The sequence below is a fragment of the Stylophora pistillata genome, chromosome 11 (genome assembly GCF_964205215.1).
Source record: "Stylophora pistillata chromosome 11, jaStyPist1.2, whole genome shotgun sequence".
Lineage (NCBI taxonomy): Eukaryota > Metazoa > Cnidaria > Anthozoa > Scleractinia > Pocilloporidae > Stylophora > Stylophora pistillata.
Window position 1 is genome coordinate 10,019,632 of NC_142529.1, and position 19,350 is coordinate 10,038,981.

General features: G+C 38.1%; 2 protein-coding genes, 1 long non-coding RNA gene and 1 pseudogene across 3 annotated transcripts in view; 2 read left to right on the plus strand and 2 right to left on the minus strand.

Annotated features, from left to right (window-relative positions):
• Positions 1-3,816, plus strand: part of LOC111345943 (uncharacterized) — a 39,545-nt gene extending 35,729 nt beyond the window's left edge. The window contains exons 41-45 of the mRNA XM_088737961.1: positions 942-1,112; positions 1,922-2,113; positions 2,515-2,587; positions 3,300-3,442; positions 3,671-3,816. Of these exons, the coding sequence (XP_088594087.1) occupies positions 942-1,112; positions 1,922-2,113; positions 2,515-2,587; positions 3,300-3,442; positions 3,671-3,687 (596 nt within the window). The 3' untranslated portion in view covers positions 3,688-3,816. The remainder of the gene's footprint in view (positions 1-941; positions 1,113-1,921; positions 2,114-2,514; positions 2,588-3,299; positions 3,443-3,670) is intronic.
• Positions 3,817-4,468: 652 nt separating this feature from the next.
• Positions 4,469-6,454, minus strand: LOC148719959 (uncharacterized). The gene is made up of 2 exons (XM_088737963.1): positions 6,079-6,454; positions 4,469-5,867 (listed from the first exon to the last, which is right to left on the minus strand). The coding sequence occupies exons 1-2, from the start codon at positions 6,176-6,178 to the stop codon at positions 5,497-5,499; spliced, it is 471 nt and encodes a 156-aa protein (XP_088594089.1). The 5' UTR covers positions 6,179-6,454; the 3' UTR covers positions 4,469-5,496.
• A 448-nt stretch (positions 6,455-6,902) lies between these two features.
• Positions 6,903-8,078, minus strand: LOC148719960 (uncharacterized). The gene is made up of 2 exons (XR_015993021.1): positions 7,958-8,078; positions 6,903-7,646 (listed from the first exon to the last, which is right to left on the minus strand). It is a non-coding gene; the product is annotated as an uncharacterized LOC148719960 (long non-coding RNA).
• A 2,408-nt stretch (positions 8,079-10,486) lies between these two features.
• Positions 10,487-13,874, plus strand: LOC148719961 (tetratricopeptide repeat protein 28-like; annotated as a pseudogene).
• Positions 13,875-19,350: the final 5,476 nt, after the last annotated feature.

The window sequence follows — 19,350 nt, forward strand, 5'->3', positions numbered from 1 at the left end:
ATAACGAATAGTAAATGAAAGCTTGGAAAATTATACAGTTTTTGTGTTTTTTAGATATTTCCTACAGGTGTGGAATAGTTGAGAAGAATTGATTAGAAAAGTCGACTCACATGCGATGATCCTTCGATGAAGTACTTGATGGTGAGGTTTACTCGTGATTACCGCGGCTTTCTCTCAAACTTTTCCAGTTAGTTGGTACTGATCCTGGTAACAATCTCAATGCCCCTTTTAGATGGCAGGTCCTTAAAAAACACGATTCTAAAAAATGCTCAGAAACAACAAACCGGCCTTCGGGATCGAAGCTTTTTCTGTGAAGTCCTACAAAGTTCTTCCACTTCGCGGCAAGGTTTTTGTTAACGGGGGAGTCGTGTAGAGAGATTCCATCTTGTGGATTTGATCTATTGCTGCATCCCTGTACAACACATCGAGGCGAAGGCATTGTGATATGCCAGCTTTAAAAATTATAATCGAAACATTCGAACTTTTCGCGTTTCTAACTCTTATAAAACCATAGAAATAACACTGATGGCTTTGACAACTTTATGTCTTGGTTGATTGGATCACGTCACTACCCATACCCCCATCGGCCAGATTCAGTACAGTCCAATCGGATTCAACAGCCTCGAAAAAGATCATCCAAAAAATGCTACTTACCGTGGGAATTTAAACTCAAAAATCGATACAGTCATTCGTTAACGTTTTGAGATCCCAAACACAAAATTTCATTGTGATCGGAGAAACTGACGTTTTTCGTCACAGTCCCGCTTTAAGAGATCGAGCCAGCTTGACCGGCTCTGAGATCTCGATATGCGGGCTGAACGTCTAGAAAAGTTTTCCCTACGAACACTTCAACCCAATACTTTAGCAAGATGAACCAAATGGATTTGCGATTTGCTAATCTTCTTACCCGTTGTATTTTTAAAATTTGTTTTGGTATTTAGTAAATGGTGGACTAACCGAGTGGGGTGAATGGGGAAGATGTGACAAACTATGCGAACCTGGTATGCAGCAAAGGTACAAAACATGCACAAACCCCAAGCGACGTTGTGGTGGAAAACAGTGTGATCCAAACATTGCTACACGAGACGAGAGGAACTGCGTTTATTGCCCCGGTAAACACTTTTTAAAAGATTGAAAAGGAAAATTACTTAATTTATCTGCTGGGAGTATGCATTAATCATAATGTGGTATATGCCTTTGCTTGCGCGTGATTGGTCTAAATGCATGACTACATGATCAAATATGCAACAGCTAACGAAACTACTACCTGTTGGGTTAAGAAAAGCTTGAAAAGGTTGTTAAAGCACTCGGCTGCACCCAATGGTTTACAGAATTTCAATTTGATCTTTCAACCTCCCTCGTTGTTTACTAACCGGTAAACTGATAGAAAGTGTGGTTTATTACTTAACTGTTCATTTTTAAAATAAGTTTTTTTTGCAATATTTGAACAGGCTGGCCCATTAAGCTGGAAGATGGTTTACACGTGGGCCTATATAAAGAATCTAAATATGTCAATATCTCTGTACGTATATTGCGTTCACATGCAGCTGTTTCGAGTAAGGTTGTCGAAAATAAAAAGTATAGAAGTCCCAATAAGTGTTGAGGGTAGTTTTGGGGTCATGGTTCCTTGACTTCAGACAGTTCAGGATTTCAGGGAAATCTGAAAACATCTCTTTGTAAGGACTAAGCATCACGGGTTTAATGAATTTATATATTTGTTTTACTTAAATAGATTATTATTAAAAAAAATCATTTATTACTGACACGTAGGGCACCTTTCGAGATTGTCGCATGCATTTTTGTCCTCTTTTCCGTCATCGTTTCACGAAACAGCTGTACGATATGCAAAAGAACTCACAACATAATTTACAGACTAAAGCAGGTATAATTATTGTGATAACTGGTGAATTTTTGTATTCAGAAAGTGGAATACGAAGTTACGGTGACTTCTGTGTGGCCCCAAACGAAGGAGGTTGTTCCCCTCCTGATGGCAGTTATCTCATATTCACCAAAAAAGAAGGCACGGCTTGTAATGCAACCGATCAGATTTTTGTTCTTGATCAAGATGGCGTTATTCATCACAAGTGCAGCAAGAAAGTGGTCTGTCCACAGGGTAATTTTTTTTTATCTTTTTACCTTTTTTTTTCTTCGGTTTGCAGTGATTTGTTGTTTAGAACATTTTGTTGGTTTTTCCCTGTTGTTATGGTGTCGTCAATAGAATGTAATTGAATTCCTATCATTGTTGTTGTTGCTGTAGCTGTTGTTAATGCTGTCGTTTGTTTTAGCTAGAATCATGAAAAAATGTTATGAGAAACTTTTACGTACTTTCAATATTTCCGTAGAATCATTTCCTTTTCCGTTTGTATATCAATTTGTACGCGTCCAAGTATTCCGCTTGTTCAATTTGCACATCTCGAATCAATTTGCCCAATTTTTTTAGTTTTACTATTAACAAATCCTTTTAATTTTTTAAGACCCAAAATTAGTTTGGCGGTTATTCTTTTCTTTTTGCAGACAATAACCCTACTTACTACAAAAAACTCATGCTGAAGGATAAATGTGATCTGAGTATTTCAAGGCACATGAGGTATGTTATCAAATTATAAACGTGCAGCCTGCAACATATTGTCCACTCGAGCCTTATATGTTAAAACCTCATTCATGTTGGATTCATCACTTTACTCCTTTTTCGCGCGTTATATTTCATTGTGTCCAAATTCTCGTGCGTTTACACCATTTAATAACACGCGTAGGCATTTGTTAAACAGCTTGCACGAGGGACAGTGCACTTTTCTCTTTTTAAAAACCTTGCTAAGGATCCATTCATCACTTATAGCCTGAGGGAGGGGGGTAAGAGTTTGTAAAATTTACCTCGTCTCCCCTCCCTCACTGGCAGTTTTTTGGCCGTAAAATTTATATGCTCCACCCCCCTCTAAACATCGTTGGCGACGACTGATCTCCCCTCTGTTCCCCCTGAAAACCATTTGATCCTCCGAAAAAAGTCCGCCACCCCTCCCCCCTTGTGATGAATAACGAATGATACCCAAATAGTCTTCTATTAACATGCCGAGAGAATCGAATTCTCGCGCCCTCCTTTTCAGACACAAGATAAAACATTCTTGTTTTCAAGACTTTACTCAAGTGGTTAATATCTTCCGAGAGGAAGAATGAAATTATGAAAACCATAAAGAGTATTGTAATAAGTACAATCTTTCATTCTGATGATATAGCAAAAGAATGTTTCTTCTCGTAGAGAGCAATGTTAAAATCGGCGTCTTTCGTTTATCTCATCATTGCAGGTTGCCGGCTCATAATAACCTAAAGAATTTGAAGCACAATTTCTGTGTTCATCCAAACGGTGGATGGCCAGGCGAGGGAGTATATTTGAATTACTGGCCAGGGTGTGGCGAGGAAAGGCTGAAACTCAACTTCTTTAAACTTGGTAAGATACTAATTCAAAATGTATTTGGTCAGCGGTTGTCTTACACGCATGCGCATTGAAAGGCAGCCCTACTTGAAGGGCCACTATGTTGTAATAAACGTGTTTGTTGTATTGTTTTAAATCTGGTTGAATTTGTCTCTCTTAGTTCGAACTGAGTTTTTTAAACAATGCTCGAAACTTACAATTAGAAATTCTCAATATAAATAATGACTTTCATTGTTCTTCTAGGTGCCGCATCGGCCTGAATTTTAGCGGGGAGAAGTTATTCACTAACCGGAAAAAAAATATATAGATATTAGCATGGCGATATGTTACAACTGCCATGGAAGCTGGGGAAAACTCGATGATAGAAAATAAAGGCTCAAATTACAACGTTTGCACTCTGAATATTCACTGAAAGTAACAAATATGGCCATCACTCTTACATTGCACATGTACCTTAAAGATAGACTCGGAAAGTTGCATCTTTATCTACCACCTATTAAATTCCTTCTTTTTTTCGTTTAATGCCACGCCTTCATACCCAACTTTGCCTCTAACAAAATCACATCATTCTCTCTAAGTTCCAATAAAGGAGGCATACAAATTATATTGTATTCAATCTTTGATGAGAAGAAAATTGTTTTGATAGAATTCCTGTACAATGATTGACGGAATTCAAACAAATTAAGGTTTTTAGGAAGGGGATTTATAAGTCACATCAGGCCCATTGTTCGAATAGGAAAAAAAATCACACCTTCGTCTTTTTGTGCGTACGATTAAAAAAAAACGGCAAAGTCTTAATGCGCGCAAAGCACGCGCCTCGTAACACAGGGAAAAAAGTAAATATTATGCAAAATGTATCTTAGACGACAATTGTTAGAATTCGAATGACAACGAAATCAGTTTTTTTAAGAGATTTGTCTACAGGTACGACATGTTATTGATTTAAAATGAAAAAGTTACACCTCAACCGTCCGCTATGTTGATTATTAGGCAAACCACCACAACGACATCAACTGGCAGAACAATAGCTCTCAACGCGTATTAAATCCTTGTACATTTCTTAGCCGTGCTCTTCAAAACAACTAAGTGAAATCACCAAAATTGGCTTGGTGTTGGAACAGAAAAGTCGACGGTATTTTTTAAGTATCCACTGAGAACTCAACACTACTCATACAATGAATTATGCTGGAGATGAGTTCTGGCGCCGTAAGAGACAGTATACACATCGTCCGCGAAATTCTTTAAAAATTTTAAATTAATTTTTTTATTGCAGTTTTCCTCGGCGTTGTCGTCTCGACTGCTAACGGTCCCTTCTAGGCGGGGAAATATTTTGTTTGATATGTTAATCTTGTGTGTTTAACTTATGGAGACCGAAATTCGGTTTGCTTAGCAATTTTCTGTACTGAGCGAAAATTATCTTTACCCTTGCTATTCTTTGTTCTCTCTTTGGTTGTATTGAATTTATTTATTAATTTTTTTGTCACATTTTTCTTGCAATGGCCATTTACACAGGTATATCTTTATTCAGCAGAGAAAGTTTCATTTCAGTTTCTTACTTTTGGTTTCACTGATCATACGATCAGAATACGACTAAACAAGACAATTTTGCTACCAGGAAGGTAAATAGCCAAAAAGAACAAAATGTGAGATAAAAAACATCTTTACCTGTTTTACAAAACTAAAAGTTTTTGGACTGAATATTCAATGACGTAGAATTTTGGGCACGAAACAATCTCAGAGTAAAGATTTATTACAAAAAAAAAAGGTGAAAAAGAACTTTACTTAAACTTGAGGCCCTGTTGGGGGGGGGGGAGGGTACAGATAATGGCAAGAGCTGTATTAAAATGGCTACCACTGACACTTATAAGGCTACTGGAATTAAATTTCACAGAAAAATGTGACATCGTAGACGTCAGCAAAGTGAGGCGAACATTTCTACGTGAGTCGGAATTTTTTTTTGTCTAGTGCAGATACAAAGCGCGGCAGCTGTATTAGCGCCAGCCGTAGTGATTTCATTCCAATCTGTAACGTTGTGTGGTGTCAAAGAAAGCTCGTATTAAAAGTCATCCTTAAGTTCTAGCAGTTCCAGGTTTACAGGTCCAGCGATTCGGTGGAATCACTCTTCTGCCAGATGATGTCTGGACAGGGGTATATTCTTCGTCAGACTTGTCATCGCTTTCACAACTTTCACCTTCAGGCAAAAGATCTGCTATATCGTGAAGTTCGCCTAATAATTGTTCATATAACTCCTCAGAGAACTTTATGACATACTCTCCTTTCTGCAAAGCCTTCTCGTCAGCAATACTAATTACTGCATCGCAATGGACGTCGGACTTTTTGTGGTAAGTGAAGTGTGAACAATCTTCAAAGGTTGGCACGTAGACTTGGATATCAAAATAAGAGTACTCGTCGTTATCAGTGACATCAGTTTCGACCCATCCTATAAAGAAGGGACCATTGGTTGATACTACTCTGATGTGATCGTGTTTCACAACTAGCACAGCGCCGGATTGAAACAAAAACAGTACCACGAATCTCAGTAGGCGCAGTGCTATATTCAGAACGAGATATCCTTACTGGCCAATTGACCAAGAGCGTTTTCACTCCGTTGGTAGATTTAAAGATCAAACACAAGTTGTAACGATACTTACCCATTATACTGTACTCTCCAATGCCACTATAGAGTCTTGAAATAAGATTCTGCCACTCAGTTTGGCCACTTGCAATGTACGTCTTGTCTTCTCTAGACATCCCGATGTCAATACTGAAGTCGCCAATCTGACATCTCCTTGCGTCGCTTGAAAGCCTGTAGTCTCAGCGGAGATCTTTTTTGAGGGATTGAATATCTGAATGTTTCTCACTCAACGAAACAACGGTGTGCCGAAAGCTCGATCTTTTGTTATGATTATAATTGTAGACCTTAATGGTCGCATCACATTTTAAGTTAACAGTAGGACCTGTTATCCCACCTGTAGAACGTGTCGACTGTTGCACTTCAGACTCTTTATCGTTTACGAGGAATGTCAACGTCTTTTGCACCGAACGTCGGTTTCTCGACTTGCCTGGCCTCTTAGGCTTCTTGCAACTTTCTTGCTCACTCTTGTCACTCTCACTCTCAGACTCTTCTCGAAACTCTCGCCTTGCTTTTTTTGTAATGACTTCTGACAATTCTGAAGAGTACCCATATTTGCCGTGTTTGCGTTTCTTCTTCGAAATGGAATCACCTAGAGATTTATGTTATTTGAGTGTTGTTAGATAACCCGAAAGAAAGTCAAAGCCGTAAAAAAAGACTCTTTTTGTATGACTTTGTATGGGAAACCCTATCCCTTCCGCAGATGCCCCTTTTTTTCGTACGAACAGGGGAAGGGAGACAACCAAAAAGACCAGGATGAGGCAATGCTAATTATCGATATTTCGGAAATAAACTTTTGAACAATTAACGACTTCCCCAGTTAAGATAAGGCACAGGAAAGCATTTACCAAACTTGAAAAATGTTAATTATTTTATTATTAAGGGTAAGACCAGCACTGTTTTGCACTTTTTTTAAAAATTGCCATACAGTTTCCCATCGATGTCATTAATGTCATAAATGTTTAGCAGATTTACGTTCCCATTTGGTTAGTGGCTAGGCACGATTACCAGCCGATCGAAACTTTAACAAACACCACAACACAACTGTCACAACTGACTGCTCCCGCTATAAAAAGGTCAAAAGTGGCTAAAACGGCTGAGTTGGCTGACAGCTTAGTCTCCCTCGCAGTCATTACTAGTCTTGTCACGCAACGCTCCTCTTCTTGTTGGAAAACGGTCCTTTTCCAGGTTTCTTCTATAAACTGCTTTCTTTTGCTTTTTCCTCGGTTTTTTTCGTCTAGATAAATCGAGCTACATCGTTATACCACTTATCTATTGTTCCATCTTAGGTAAACTAATTTTTTTATAAGCTTCAACCTGTCACTAGTTATTTGCCTGTATCTTTGTTTTCCCGACAAAGTTTATAATTTAATTTAATTTAATTTCTTATATATATTTAATTAAATTTCTTAATAAGTTCTTATATAGCGCATTAAAATTGAACTCTATGCGCTTTACAATTACAATTAACAAAATTTCAATAAAAATCCTATACATACAATATATTTCAGTTTCTTACTTTTAGTTTCTTTGGTCATACGATCCAAATGATACCCACGACACCTTTCTTTTTTAAAAGGTAAGCAGCTAAAAAAAATTCAATAACATAAATCTTCGTTAAGAATTCAGGAAATGATCTGCACGGAATTTCGGATAACAGAGTTTACAAAACTCGTTATAGTATTGGCTATGGGTCAAGAATAATCCTAAAAACTTGAGTTTAACTGATATCTTTTTGAAAAATGAATAGTTTTACGACAACTCCTCCGTTAAAGTACAAGATGTAATTACTAATTCACCTTTCCAACTGCTATAAAGTTGAGTCTAAATAAGTTCAGAGGACTTACTGTTACATAAAGGGAACGAGGTCTAAGGAATAGTCTCTCTAATTTCCTCACCTATTAGTGGATGATGTACTGATATTGTAAGAAGTTATGGTTAAATCAGTTCCCAGTTGTCATAATCTGGAGGTGAAATGGGTTCAACAAAAACGCCATGATCAGGTATATGAACAGGGAATTCTGATATAAAATCAACGATATCTATTATAATTCTATGGATATCATAAGTTAGCTGGAAAGACATGTTGTTCCCTCTTGGGTTTTATTTACGAATCGCTTCTCACCGGTAAAGTTCTCTCTGTGTTTACCCTATTTATTTGCGTTTATCTTTTTTTTGCAAGGAGCCTGGTCTATTTCAGTTTCTTGCTTTTGCTTTCATCAGTCATATTAGGTGCAGTGCGGTTCCCTGTTCAAATGCAAGTAGTTGAAGACAAATGATGTAGTTATATTCCTTTCCCGTTTTTAAAAGCCATCTGCGTCATCTCGAATCAGTCACAACAAGTATCAAATTCAAGAACAGGAAATTCTGACGTAAAAGCAAGGACCCATAATGTTGTGTTTTGGATCTATGAGCGAAACTGGAAAGTCATGTCAAAGAACTTCGGCTTTCTAAATCATTTTAGTTTGAAACCTACTTAAATTCACATTTTTTTGTGCTATCGGTCTCGCCAGTAAAAAGACGTGAACAACTTCAGGCAGCCGGGCACGGTCTTATATGGACCACGGCCCCGCAGTCAGAAATATTCAAATAGTGTACACTAAAATTTTATTTTAATTTATTCAAGAGTATCAGGTGTTTGTTTAGAAATCTCAAGCGATTCCGATTTTTCAACGGACGAATTTTCAGAGCTTTTGCATATCGTTCACATAAATGATTTCCAATTATAATTACAAATCGTGTTCCGCGGTTCACATAAATGATTTCCATGTATTCACAGTCATTTAAATAGGTATCACTTACTAAGGAAGGATATGAGCTCATTTGAAATTAAAACCTGGTGTCAACGTGGCAATGTTAAGAAGAAAAAAAAAAACAGAAACGAAAACCTAACAAATTCAAATCAAAACTACAATCCCATAACTCTCCCCGCGCCTTGCACCAGTCTCCATTGGATTGCCTCCAGATTCATTTATGACTAATTAAGAGTCTTGTGCGGTTAACTGTCAGTCGTAAAACGGCAGGAAATACTTGGCAGTTAAGGGTAAAAATTGACAAATTTCCACTGTCAGTTGCGAAAAAAGGTTTTCCTTTAATCGCGAAAGAAATAAATTAATAGTTAGCCATAAAATGGCAAAAAATTTTAAGCGTGAGTTAACTTTGCTTCTATTTCTTTCTTATGTCAAGGGGCGTTGCTTTTCACATGTAAAACTAAGCCGTAATGAATATTACAGAAGAAATCCTAAAAGCAGTTTGGATAGGTTTAGATGTCGCCATATTTCTTTTCAAGACTGATCGTGGCCTACAAGCAACTGAGTTATGCAATAAATGTTTGATTCTAATCCAAAACTCTGAATCTTGTATTGACTCTAATACTGACACCAAATCTGATTTCTCAAATCCTGCAAGATATGGTAACAAACTTCTTGACACGCTCCAGCAGGCTGGGACTCTAACCATACAACTGGGGGACAAATATCAAGCACAGAGGCGGTTTGAAGAGGCAAGGAACCTTTTTAAAAGCGCACTTAGCATCATTAAAACGACTGGCCACAAAAGGGAAGAGGCAGTGGCTTATCAGAGACTTGGATTAATATCAGATATTCTCGGTGAATATCAGAAGGCTAAAGAATCTCTCGAAAAAGCACTAGCCATTGCGATACAAATTGGTGAAAGAGAAGGAGAAGGAAAAAGTTATGGTAACCTTAGGACTGTGTTTCATTCTATTTGCGAATATCAGGAGGCTAAAGAATACTACCAAAAAGCATTAACCGTCGCAAAAGAAATTGGAGACAGACGAAGTGAAGGTAAATTTTACGGAAACCTTGGCTGTGTTTCAATGCTTTGACAAATATCAGAAAGCTAAAGAACATCACGAGAAAGCTCTTTCCATTGCGATAGAAATTGGCCACCGTAAGGAATAGGAAAACATTACGTAAACCTTGGCATGGTGTTTCATTCCCTTAGTGAATATGAGAAAGCCAAAGAATTCTCCGAGAAAGCACTTGCCATCGCAGTAGAAATTGGCGACAAAGAAGGGGAAGGAATATCTTACAGTAACCTTGGATCTGTGTTTCATTCCCTCACTGAATATCAGAGAGCTATGGAATGTCACGAGAAAGCACTTGACATTGCAAAAGAGATTGGCGACAGACAAAGTGAAGGAAGAGGTTACGGGAACCTCGGAACTCTTTTAATTATTTTTCCCGGAACTTTATTTAAATTTCTTAGCCAATATTGGAAGGCTAAAGACTATTTCCAGATGGCACTTGCTATTGCGATGGAAATAGGCGACAGGGAAGGAGAAGGAGAAAGTGACAGGAGTCTTGGAACTTTGTTTCAATCCCTTGGTGATCATCAGATGGCTAAAGACTATCTCGAGAAAGCACTTGCTACTGCGATTGAAATCGGCCACAGAGAGGAAGAGAGAAGGTGTTACGAGAATCTTGGAAATGTATTTCACTCTCTCGGCGAGTATCAGAAGGCCAAACAACACTACGAGAAAGGAATTTCCATTACAAAAGAGATTGGCGACAGACAGAGAAAAAAGGCCGTTTTACGGGAACCTTGGAAATGTCTTTAATTCCCTTAGCGATTATCAGAAGGCTAAAGAGTATTACCAGAAAGGACTTGTCGTCGGAAAAGAAATGGGCGACAGACGAAATCAAGGAACTATTTACGGGAACCTTGGAGTTGTGTGTTATTCCCTCGGCGAATATCAGAAGGCTAGAGTGCATCACGAGAAAGCACTTTGCATTGCGATAGAAATTGGCAATAGACAAGGAGAAGGAAAAAATTACGAGAACCTTGGAAATGTGTTTAATTGTCTCGGTGAATATCATAAGGCTAAAGAAATTCTCAAAAAAGCACTTGCCATCGCGATAGAGATAGGAAACAGAAACAGCAAAGGATCATTATACATCAACCTTGGAAGTGTTTTTTGTCAGCTTCGTAAATATCGACAAGCTAAAGAACATTTCGACAAAGCTCTCGGTATTAGTTTAGAAGTTGGCGACAAACGATTAGAGGAACGAGTTCAAGCAAACTTAGCTTTTGTCTTAACTTCTGTTAATGACTATCGGAAGGCAAAGCAGCATTCTGAGAGGGCGCTCGCTATCAGCATGGAAATCGGTGATAGAAATTCAGAGGCAATGATCTACCACAACCTTGGAAGTTTGTCTCTCAAACTTCGTGAATGCGACAAGGCAGAAAGATATTTTGACGAAGCTCGCTCAAAAAGTAGCAAAATCGGAGACAATATGACTGAATTTCGAAGCCTTCTCAGTATCACAAATTTAAAAATGTTGCAATCAAAGTTCGAGGGGGCAAAACAAGATCTTTTTCTGTGTGTTGAAAGATATGAACGATTGAGAGATTGTCTGGAGGGAAACAAAGAATTTGAAATGTCGCTTTTGGAGGAACATGGTACTTTTCCCTACAAGTTGCTCACTAACTTGCTTTGTTTCAGTGGAAGTATTCAAGACGCTCTTTATGTAGAGGAGCTAGGACGGGCTAGGGTCCTTGTAGAAGTTATGGCAGGAAAGTTCTCCGTTGAAAGCCACATCTCCGCTGATCCACAGTCATGGTTCAGGATTGAAAACATCGTGAAAAAAGAAAGTGACAGTACTTTTCTGTACATTTCGTATTATGATCGGCAAGTTTTTTTCTGGGTTTTGAAAGCGAATGGAGACATTGCTTTTCGACTATCCAAAAACGTGGAAGACAATACGCTTATTGCCGAAAACGTTTACAATGTGGAAGGAATTTTCAAAAAGAGTACCGCCAGCTTTCGCGTTTTATCGACAGAGAATTGCGAGGATCGATCTTTGGATGACAACGTGACGATATCTGTAAATCACGAGAGCCGAGCAAATCTGCGGGGTGACGAAACTGAAGATGCCAAAAGAATTCTTCAATTGTGTTATAAATGGATCATTGCTCCTGTGGCAGACTTACTAACCGAGCCTGAAATCATCATTGTGCCGGATCGTTTCTCGTACCGAGTTCCTTTTGCTGCCTTGCGGGATGAATCAGTCGGAAAGTATTTGTCAGAGAGTTACAAAATTCGCATCCTCCCTTCTTTGACGACGCTCCAGATCATTCAAGAATGTCCAGTGGACTAACACAGTCAAACTAGTGCACTGGTAGTGGGAGATCCCGAAGTCGGCGAGGTGCATTACCACGGGCGGCTCATCAGCATTTGTCATTCGCTAGAAAGGAAGCAGAGATGGTTGGTCGACTGTTGAGGGTTCAGCCTTTGTTAGGAAAATACGCAACCAAGCAGGCAGTGCTTCAAGCAATATCTTCGGTGAGTCTGATACATCTCGCCGCTCATGGAGACGCTGAAAGAGGAGAGATTGCCCTTTTCCCTCATTGTACGTCTGACGGCACTCCCCATGACGAGGACTACCTTCTGACAATTTCAGACATTTTAGGAGTGCAAGTGCGAGCTAAGCTGGTTATACTCAGCTGTTGTCACAGTGGGCGTGGAATGATTTAATCAGAAATAGTTCTTGGAATCGCTCGCGCCTTCTTAGCATCCGGTGCACGTTCAGCGTTGGTAGCATCGTGGGCCCTAGGAGACGAAGCGACGGAGAAGCTAATGAATCATTTCTACATAAACCTTGTACGTGGAGAAAGTGCCAGCGAATGTCTTCACCAGGCTGTAAAATTGTTGAGAAGCGACGGCTTTACTAACCCTTCCCAATGGGCTCCATTTGTGCTGATGGACGATAACGTGACATTTGATTTTTACAAAATAAGGTGTGGTTTAGCAGAATGACTTTATAAAAACTACATTAGGTACTTGGGGATGGTAAATTGAGTATCTTGAGAAGTGTTTTTTCTTTTTTAAGTAACATTTTAACGCAGTGTGGGGAGGCTTTGAGTGATTGTGACCTCTACTGAGTTTGTCATGTTTCACTGTTACTTCTGCATGCATGGTACTATATAGTTTTCCACAGGCGCAGATTTTACTCGGAATGATAGATCAGGATCTGTAAGACCATATCAAGCCAGCTTTAAACAACCAGAGAAACAAAGCAGCAACAACAACATCCCGATGATGTTGTAAAAGCGAATGCTGAATTGAGCTTGGTGTAATTTTATAAAATATTTCGAAAAGCGTGGAAAATGATACTTAGTGACATCTAATTAGAAGGCTATCCAAAAGGTTAATTACTCTAATTTTTGTATGAAATTTGATCCGCACGATTGAAAGTTCCACTAGTGACAACTGCATAATTTTTTTAGGAAAGAAGAACTCAAGGAAGAAAACAACAAGAGAGAGAAAAAAGAGTAACGACTGATGTTGCACAAAGATTATCCTTGCGGCACATTGTCTTTAAATGGACTCTCGTATAACTCTGTTCACACATTTTCTTTTCGTCAAATCAAATATCCCGGCGTGGTTTGCTAAACATGGCTGAATCGAAAGCAAGTGATACTGAAGTCCACTATTCGCCCACCAGATCCATCAGGTGTATTAGCTAGGGACTATGATAAACAGGAATAGGAATATTGAACACAGGAAATTGACCAAAATTTTCAGGATATTAGATTTTCAGTTGACAAAGTCTTATTAACTTCTCGGTCACAAACTCAGAAATCAATCCTTGATTTAACTAACATGATCTGATTGTCAATCTTCTATTTCAGAAATAGAGAAAAAAACAGAAAATTGTTTAGTGCCTAATGGGCGAAAAAAAACAAACAAAGATTGACAATCAGTCAGACAAGGGACAAGACATTGTCTCAAATACTAGCGTGACGATAAAAAATAAAGAAAAAAACCGTCTGCAGTGGGAAGTAGTGCAGAAGTCATACTGATAATTAAATCAAACAGTGCACGAAAAGTAACGTAAAACACAAACAAACAAGAAAAATAACTGATGAATGTAAAATATCGAACTGAGGTATAGTTAAAGAGGAAGTCATTAAAGGGACGATCAACCAGAATAAAAGATTGAAATAGAACTTGCGAAAGATATTTTAATATCTATTTTTAGAAAAACAGTAAAACAGAGCAGAGAACAGACAGTACGTAAGATGTTAAAAAAAACGCAACAATTCATCAAAAAAGAGAACAAGCAATGCGTGAGACAAAAACACGATAGTTAAAAATAGAAGAGAGAAGAAACAGTGTGCGAGATAGTGAGGTAAGAAACAGTGTATGAGATACTGACTTAAAGATTTGACGGAAAATATCGTAAACAGTGCCCGAGATACCAACGAAAGAATCAAACATCACTTAGGGATCCCCCTCTGAGTCCAACCTTAATGGCTTATCAAAGGAAGCGCAGGGAAGAAACAGATCTTTACTGATGCAATAAAAAATCCAAACATATTGTCATGGATATTGGAAATTTTGGTAGAGATGCTATATGCTGATTTGTGTAAGACATTTTTCGAAAGGCATTTTTTAAAATTTAAAAGAAAATTTCTCTTCAGAGAGAATCTTCAAGGTCAGTTTTCAACAAGCCGAGCAAGTTGGAATAGTACTCTAACTTCTCTACATGTAACTATTTGCTGTCACCCCACCGCACCCTCCCTCCCTCCCAACGAAGAAAAAAGCAACGCCAGCTTTGATATTTAGAGAGCACCTTTCAAATGAGTGAAAAAAATAGTCCTTTTTAACCTGACTTTATAACTTGTTTCTATCAACAATGATGTATAAAATCTTTTTTTATGTTAGTCAAAGAGAGACTACACTGTATGTATTTTCAATTAGAACGCTGAGAAGTGGTCAGTCCTTTCTTAAACAAATGATTTAGAATTAAACATTGTTTTTCAGATCTTAACTTAGCACTGGGATTTCACCTCTATAAGAATCGTTGATAGATTTATGACTTTTTGTTAGTTTATCAGATGAATCTAAAGTAAGGGTGTTAATATTTGTCAAGGGACACAAAAATTTTAGAATTACCTCTTGTAGGTCTTTGACAAACTTGTACTTACGTGAAAAGAGATCAAGCCCGTATTTTCACTCGTGATTGTGATCTATATTGCGTTCAGAGATGGGAAAATAACCTAAGGTTTTGTAATATATGTTAGTTTCCCAATCTGAACTCAACCTGGTAATATTTCATGGTTTTCTTGTCTCTTATTTTGGAATCATCCACGACGGGATGGACCAACTGAGAACTGTTAGGCACTGAAAGAAAAAAGCAACTTTGCAGGTAGGACATAACTACTATCTTCTAATCAAGTCTTTTACATTCCTGATTATGTAGATTGGGATCGCAAGGTAAATTAAATAGCTCCTTGGAATCTTAAATTCAAAAGATGGTAATTCTATGCGAGAGTTTACCTGCACACTGCAAGCATACACATGAGTATTTGAGCAAGAGAATATCAACTGTTGATATTCTCTTGCTTGTATTATTTCAGTCGTATTTGGTGAAGACTGCGCAGGGTTTCCAGCTCTTGCTGGCCGGTTGAGTCGGTTCTCAACACTTCTAGTATCATTTAAGGTCCGACGTCTTAAAGTGTTTAAATGCCATGCCGTATAAAAACCCCGTTGTTTCACCCATCTGCATTTTATACTTTCTACACCTGTATGAACTGCAGTGCAGTAATTCCCTAATTCAATGATGACGATCTAATTTTCACAGCTGCATGGCGGTCAAAGAAATAGTAAGACGAAGAGCAAGACTGGTTACGATGAGGGACATGGGTCTTTCTGAAAATTACTGGATGAATAATATTGATTTTGTCTTCTTGAAAAACATTTTGGACGTCTTTTACGTCAGCAATTTTCTTTGACTATTCAATATAGAATATAGAAATAAAAAAAATATTGTTATCCTGTTTCTCGATAGCTCTCCAGTTTTTGTCGTTTTTACGATTGATGGTATTATGGACCTTAAGAAACCACGACGGTGACGGCAACGAGGACGAGGAAAAAATAAGAGATCTATTTGGCAGAACAATAGCTCAGCACGTGCGTTTTCAAACTTTGTACATTTCTTAGCCGTCCTGTGCAAAACAACAACGTGAAATCGCCAAAATTTGCTTCGTCTGCGAACCGAAACCGCGACGGCAAATTATTTTAATTTTCATTTGGAACTCAACGGCTACTTTATACGTCATGCTGAAGTTGAGCTGTGGCGCTGTATGAGATAGTAAGCTCCTGCAGCCATTTTTTAAATTCTAACCAAGAGTAGAAATTCATTTTTTAATCGAAGTCTTCCTTGGCATTGCCGTCGTGGTTTCTTAAGGTCCCTATTATCAGCAATGAAACTGAAACCTAGATTTGAGATTTGTTTGTTGCATGGTTACAAATATTTTGTCATTTTGATACTTTAGTTGAGTCTCAAACAACGTCTCACATTGCCACAGTCGGCTGTGGGTGACAAATGAGCTATGCAATGGATGTTTTGTTTGAAGGCCAATACTCCGTTTTGAATTTTTTATACCCGAGAAATTATCAGTGTAATGTGTTTATAAGATGTTTATAAGATGAACTTGTAAGAAATGTCAATAGAGATGCTATATGCTATATTTTTTAGAAAAAACTTTCTGCTTTACTAGGGAAGGAGACAGCAAAGCTTGTATTCCATAATACAGACGGGGCTTATCATAGTCAATATCATATCACAATCTCGGAACGCTTTGATGGCAGGCTGGAAACGAGGGATTTATCAACTTCTGAAAAGGTTTTTTACAATAAATTCTTTGATTGTCATTTGAATGTTATTTTGAAAATACTCTTTGAGTTCTCCGTGAAAAGTGTGGAAGTCAAATGCAGTAATCTGATGAAACCTAGTTTAACGAAAAAAAGAATGGATAACCTGATCCTGGCGAACAGTTAGAATACTTTCCAGTTGCAAGACCAAACAAAAATTCGGGAACTCAGAATTTCTAGTTCTTTTTGATAGCAGTTTATTTTTTAAAATGCGTTTTTGATAATTTTTTGGACAAAAATACTAACCAATCAGTTTATAAGATCCTAACTCAGCGGAACAACCCATTGTTTAAAAGTACTATATTACATGCGTTCTTCTGGGAGTAGGAACTAATTTTAAACGAAAGTACTCTTGGTCAGTATGCACTATCCTCCTCGACCAAGATTAACTGTTGATTAACACCAGCTGGGTGAACACCAGATGACGATGTCATCAAGGTTGTTCTTAAAACAAGTGAGAAGAATATGCTACCTTTCTATATCAAGAAATGGTTAGATACTCTACTCTTCTCGGATAGGGAGGAATAAATGGAGGTCCCGTCTCCTGCAGGGTTAGGGGTAGGAGACGTTGATTTCCCACGCACGAGATTACTGTGTGATGGATGTCCTCCCCTGGGGTGGTTTCTGGGTGAGAATTGGCCCTGTAAAGCCCCCAGGGGGAGGGGTCAATTAATATATGTATGTATATATGTTACTTTGTTTTAGGGAACTGAGTCACGTGGATGATGCCTCGTACCGGCTGACTGCCTTTGACAAGGACTGGACGATAGATTTAAAACGAAATAAGTATGTTTAATTTCATTTTTTAACTACTTACTAAAGTCTGATAAGGATTTAGGTGTCTGTGTTTCATCGAATATTTTTTTTAATGCTTCGGTAAATTTACCAAAGCCCTAAATAATAATTTGTTCAAGGGTGTTGTTTGGTACCTGACACTTATAATTACTTATGCGCATATCTTTGTTTGAGAGTTTAGTCTATCATGAGACAGAGCCCATTTCTAAATATCAAATTTAAATTCTACTATGGTTAAGTTACGCTTTGACTTTCTACTTATCACTTTAGCCAATGATTTAATAATTCGTCAATTATTTTGTTTTGTTTCACTCATCTCACAGAGATCTTATTTCTTCATCATTTGTCGTTCGCACATTTTCTGGTGATAGGTCAGAAGTTATGCAAAAGGTAATTTGCTGAGAAATCTTTAATATCTTTTATCATCATGAAATGCAACCAGCATCTCTTTTACATTCCAAAGTAAACAAGATTACCACAGGGATACCAACTAATCAAGCTGGCGTCCTTACGTGGTGCAAAACGATTGGACATTTAAACAGTTTGAAACTATCTCACCGAAAACGGCCGGGTTGCCCGTCTTCGAATGTTTGACATCGTTGAGCAACACTCCCTCCTTTCTGTGATTATCAGGGAGTGCATAAGCACAATATCTGCAAACTTGGATTGTTTTTTAACACCTAAACCCTGGCTAAAATTGTTGAGAACGAAGAAGAATAACTCGAATTCTAAATGATGTACGTGTCAGACTTTAAAAACACACTGTCATTTCGTTTTTTCTTTGGAAAGCTGTCTTTACAAAAAAAAGAAAAAAACTGCGAACGAAATCTATCATGGATATGAGTACTTACTTTCCTTCCATGGTTAAGTTGTTAAGTGGTACACTCGTTATTATTTTTTTACCTTCAGTATTTGTTTTCTTATGTTTTATTATATTTCCTATCTTTTTTGGGAGTGTTGTGATCATTGTCTATCAAGGATCCATCCATGCTGTGACAGATTGTTCAGGACTGAGGTATTTCTACTATTTATAAATGCTTCCTAACCATTCTCGAGAAGTTATTATCAATTTCTCTCAGTTAAAGTTACATTCACGAATAACAGTCTGTAAGAGATCCCTCGAAAAACTAGTTTAGGTTGTTGCGCAACTCACTCAAGAGGGATAGGTTGTCACTACTACCCCAGAGTGCACAAGAAAAGTCTCAAGTTCAGCTTGCGTCGAGAGAACTGCAAACGGCTGAAAGGAGAAAGGCCATTTTTTTCTTTCCGAAGAGATTACAAATATTTTTCCTTAAGAGTACGACTGTAAGCCGCAAGTAGGCGCTTCGTCGTTTATGATTCTGATCAGCGTTTGCGCTTCGTTGGTGTGGAGATTTGGATCAAGTAACAGATGCCTCAAAATAATTTTTTCAAGTGAAGCGGCAGATGGGATATGTTTTTTTCTTTCTGGTCTTTTATCCTCAGAACGATTTTGCTTGTGCCCTCACCCGTACAATCGTACCACACAAATTTTACTACCACATTCGAACCACGAACCTCATTAAGCAAAGCCAGTTAAGAGAGTAAGATGCGCATACTCTCGGCTAGCAAGAGATTACCACTGGAGTCATACCCAGGTATAAAATTGAATGAAGAGAACATCTTACAATTTCTTCTTCTATATGATTTAAAGCGACGCCAAAACTTTGAGTGGTAATTCTATTCGTGATCGTATTTCTTTGTAGGGAACTGGGACCCACAGAGTGTTCCAGGCGAGGCAAGATGAAGCCACCCCCATACTCAATAACTGCGGTAGGGTTGTGCACAGCACTA

What these genes read in the sequence shown, in the direction of transcription:
- LOC148719959 (XM_088737963.1), bottom strand. Translation starts at nt 6,178, where the DNA reads ATGTCTAGAGAAGACAAGACGTACATTGCAAGTGGCCAAACTGAGTGG. An exon ending in TGGAGAGTACAGTATAATGG is followed by an intron (nt 5,868 to 6,078) that starts GTAAGTATCGTT and finishes CCTTCTTTATAG; the next exon opens with GATGGGTCGAAACTGATGTC.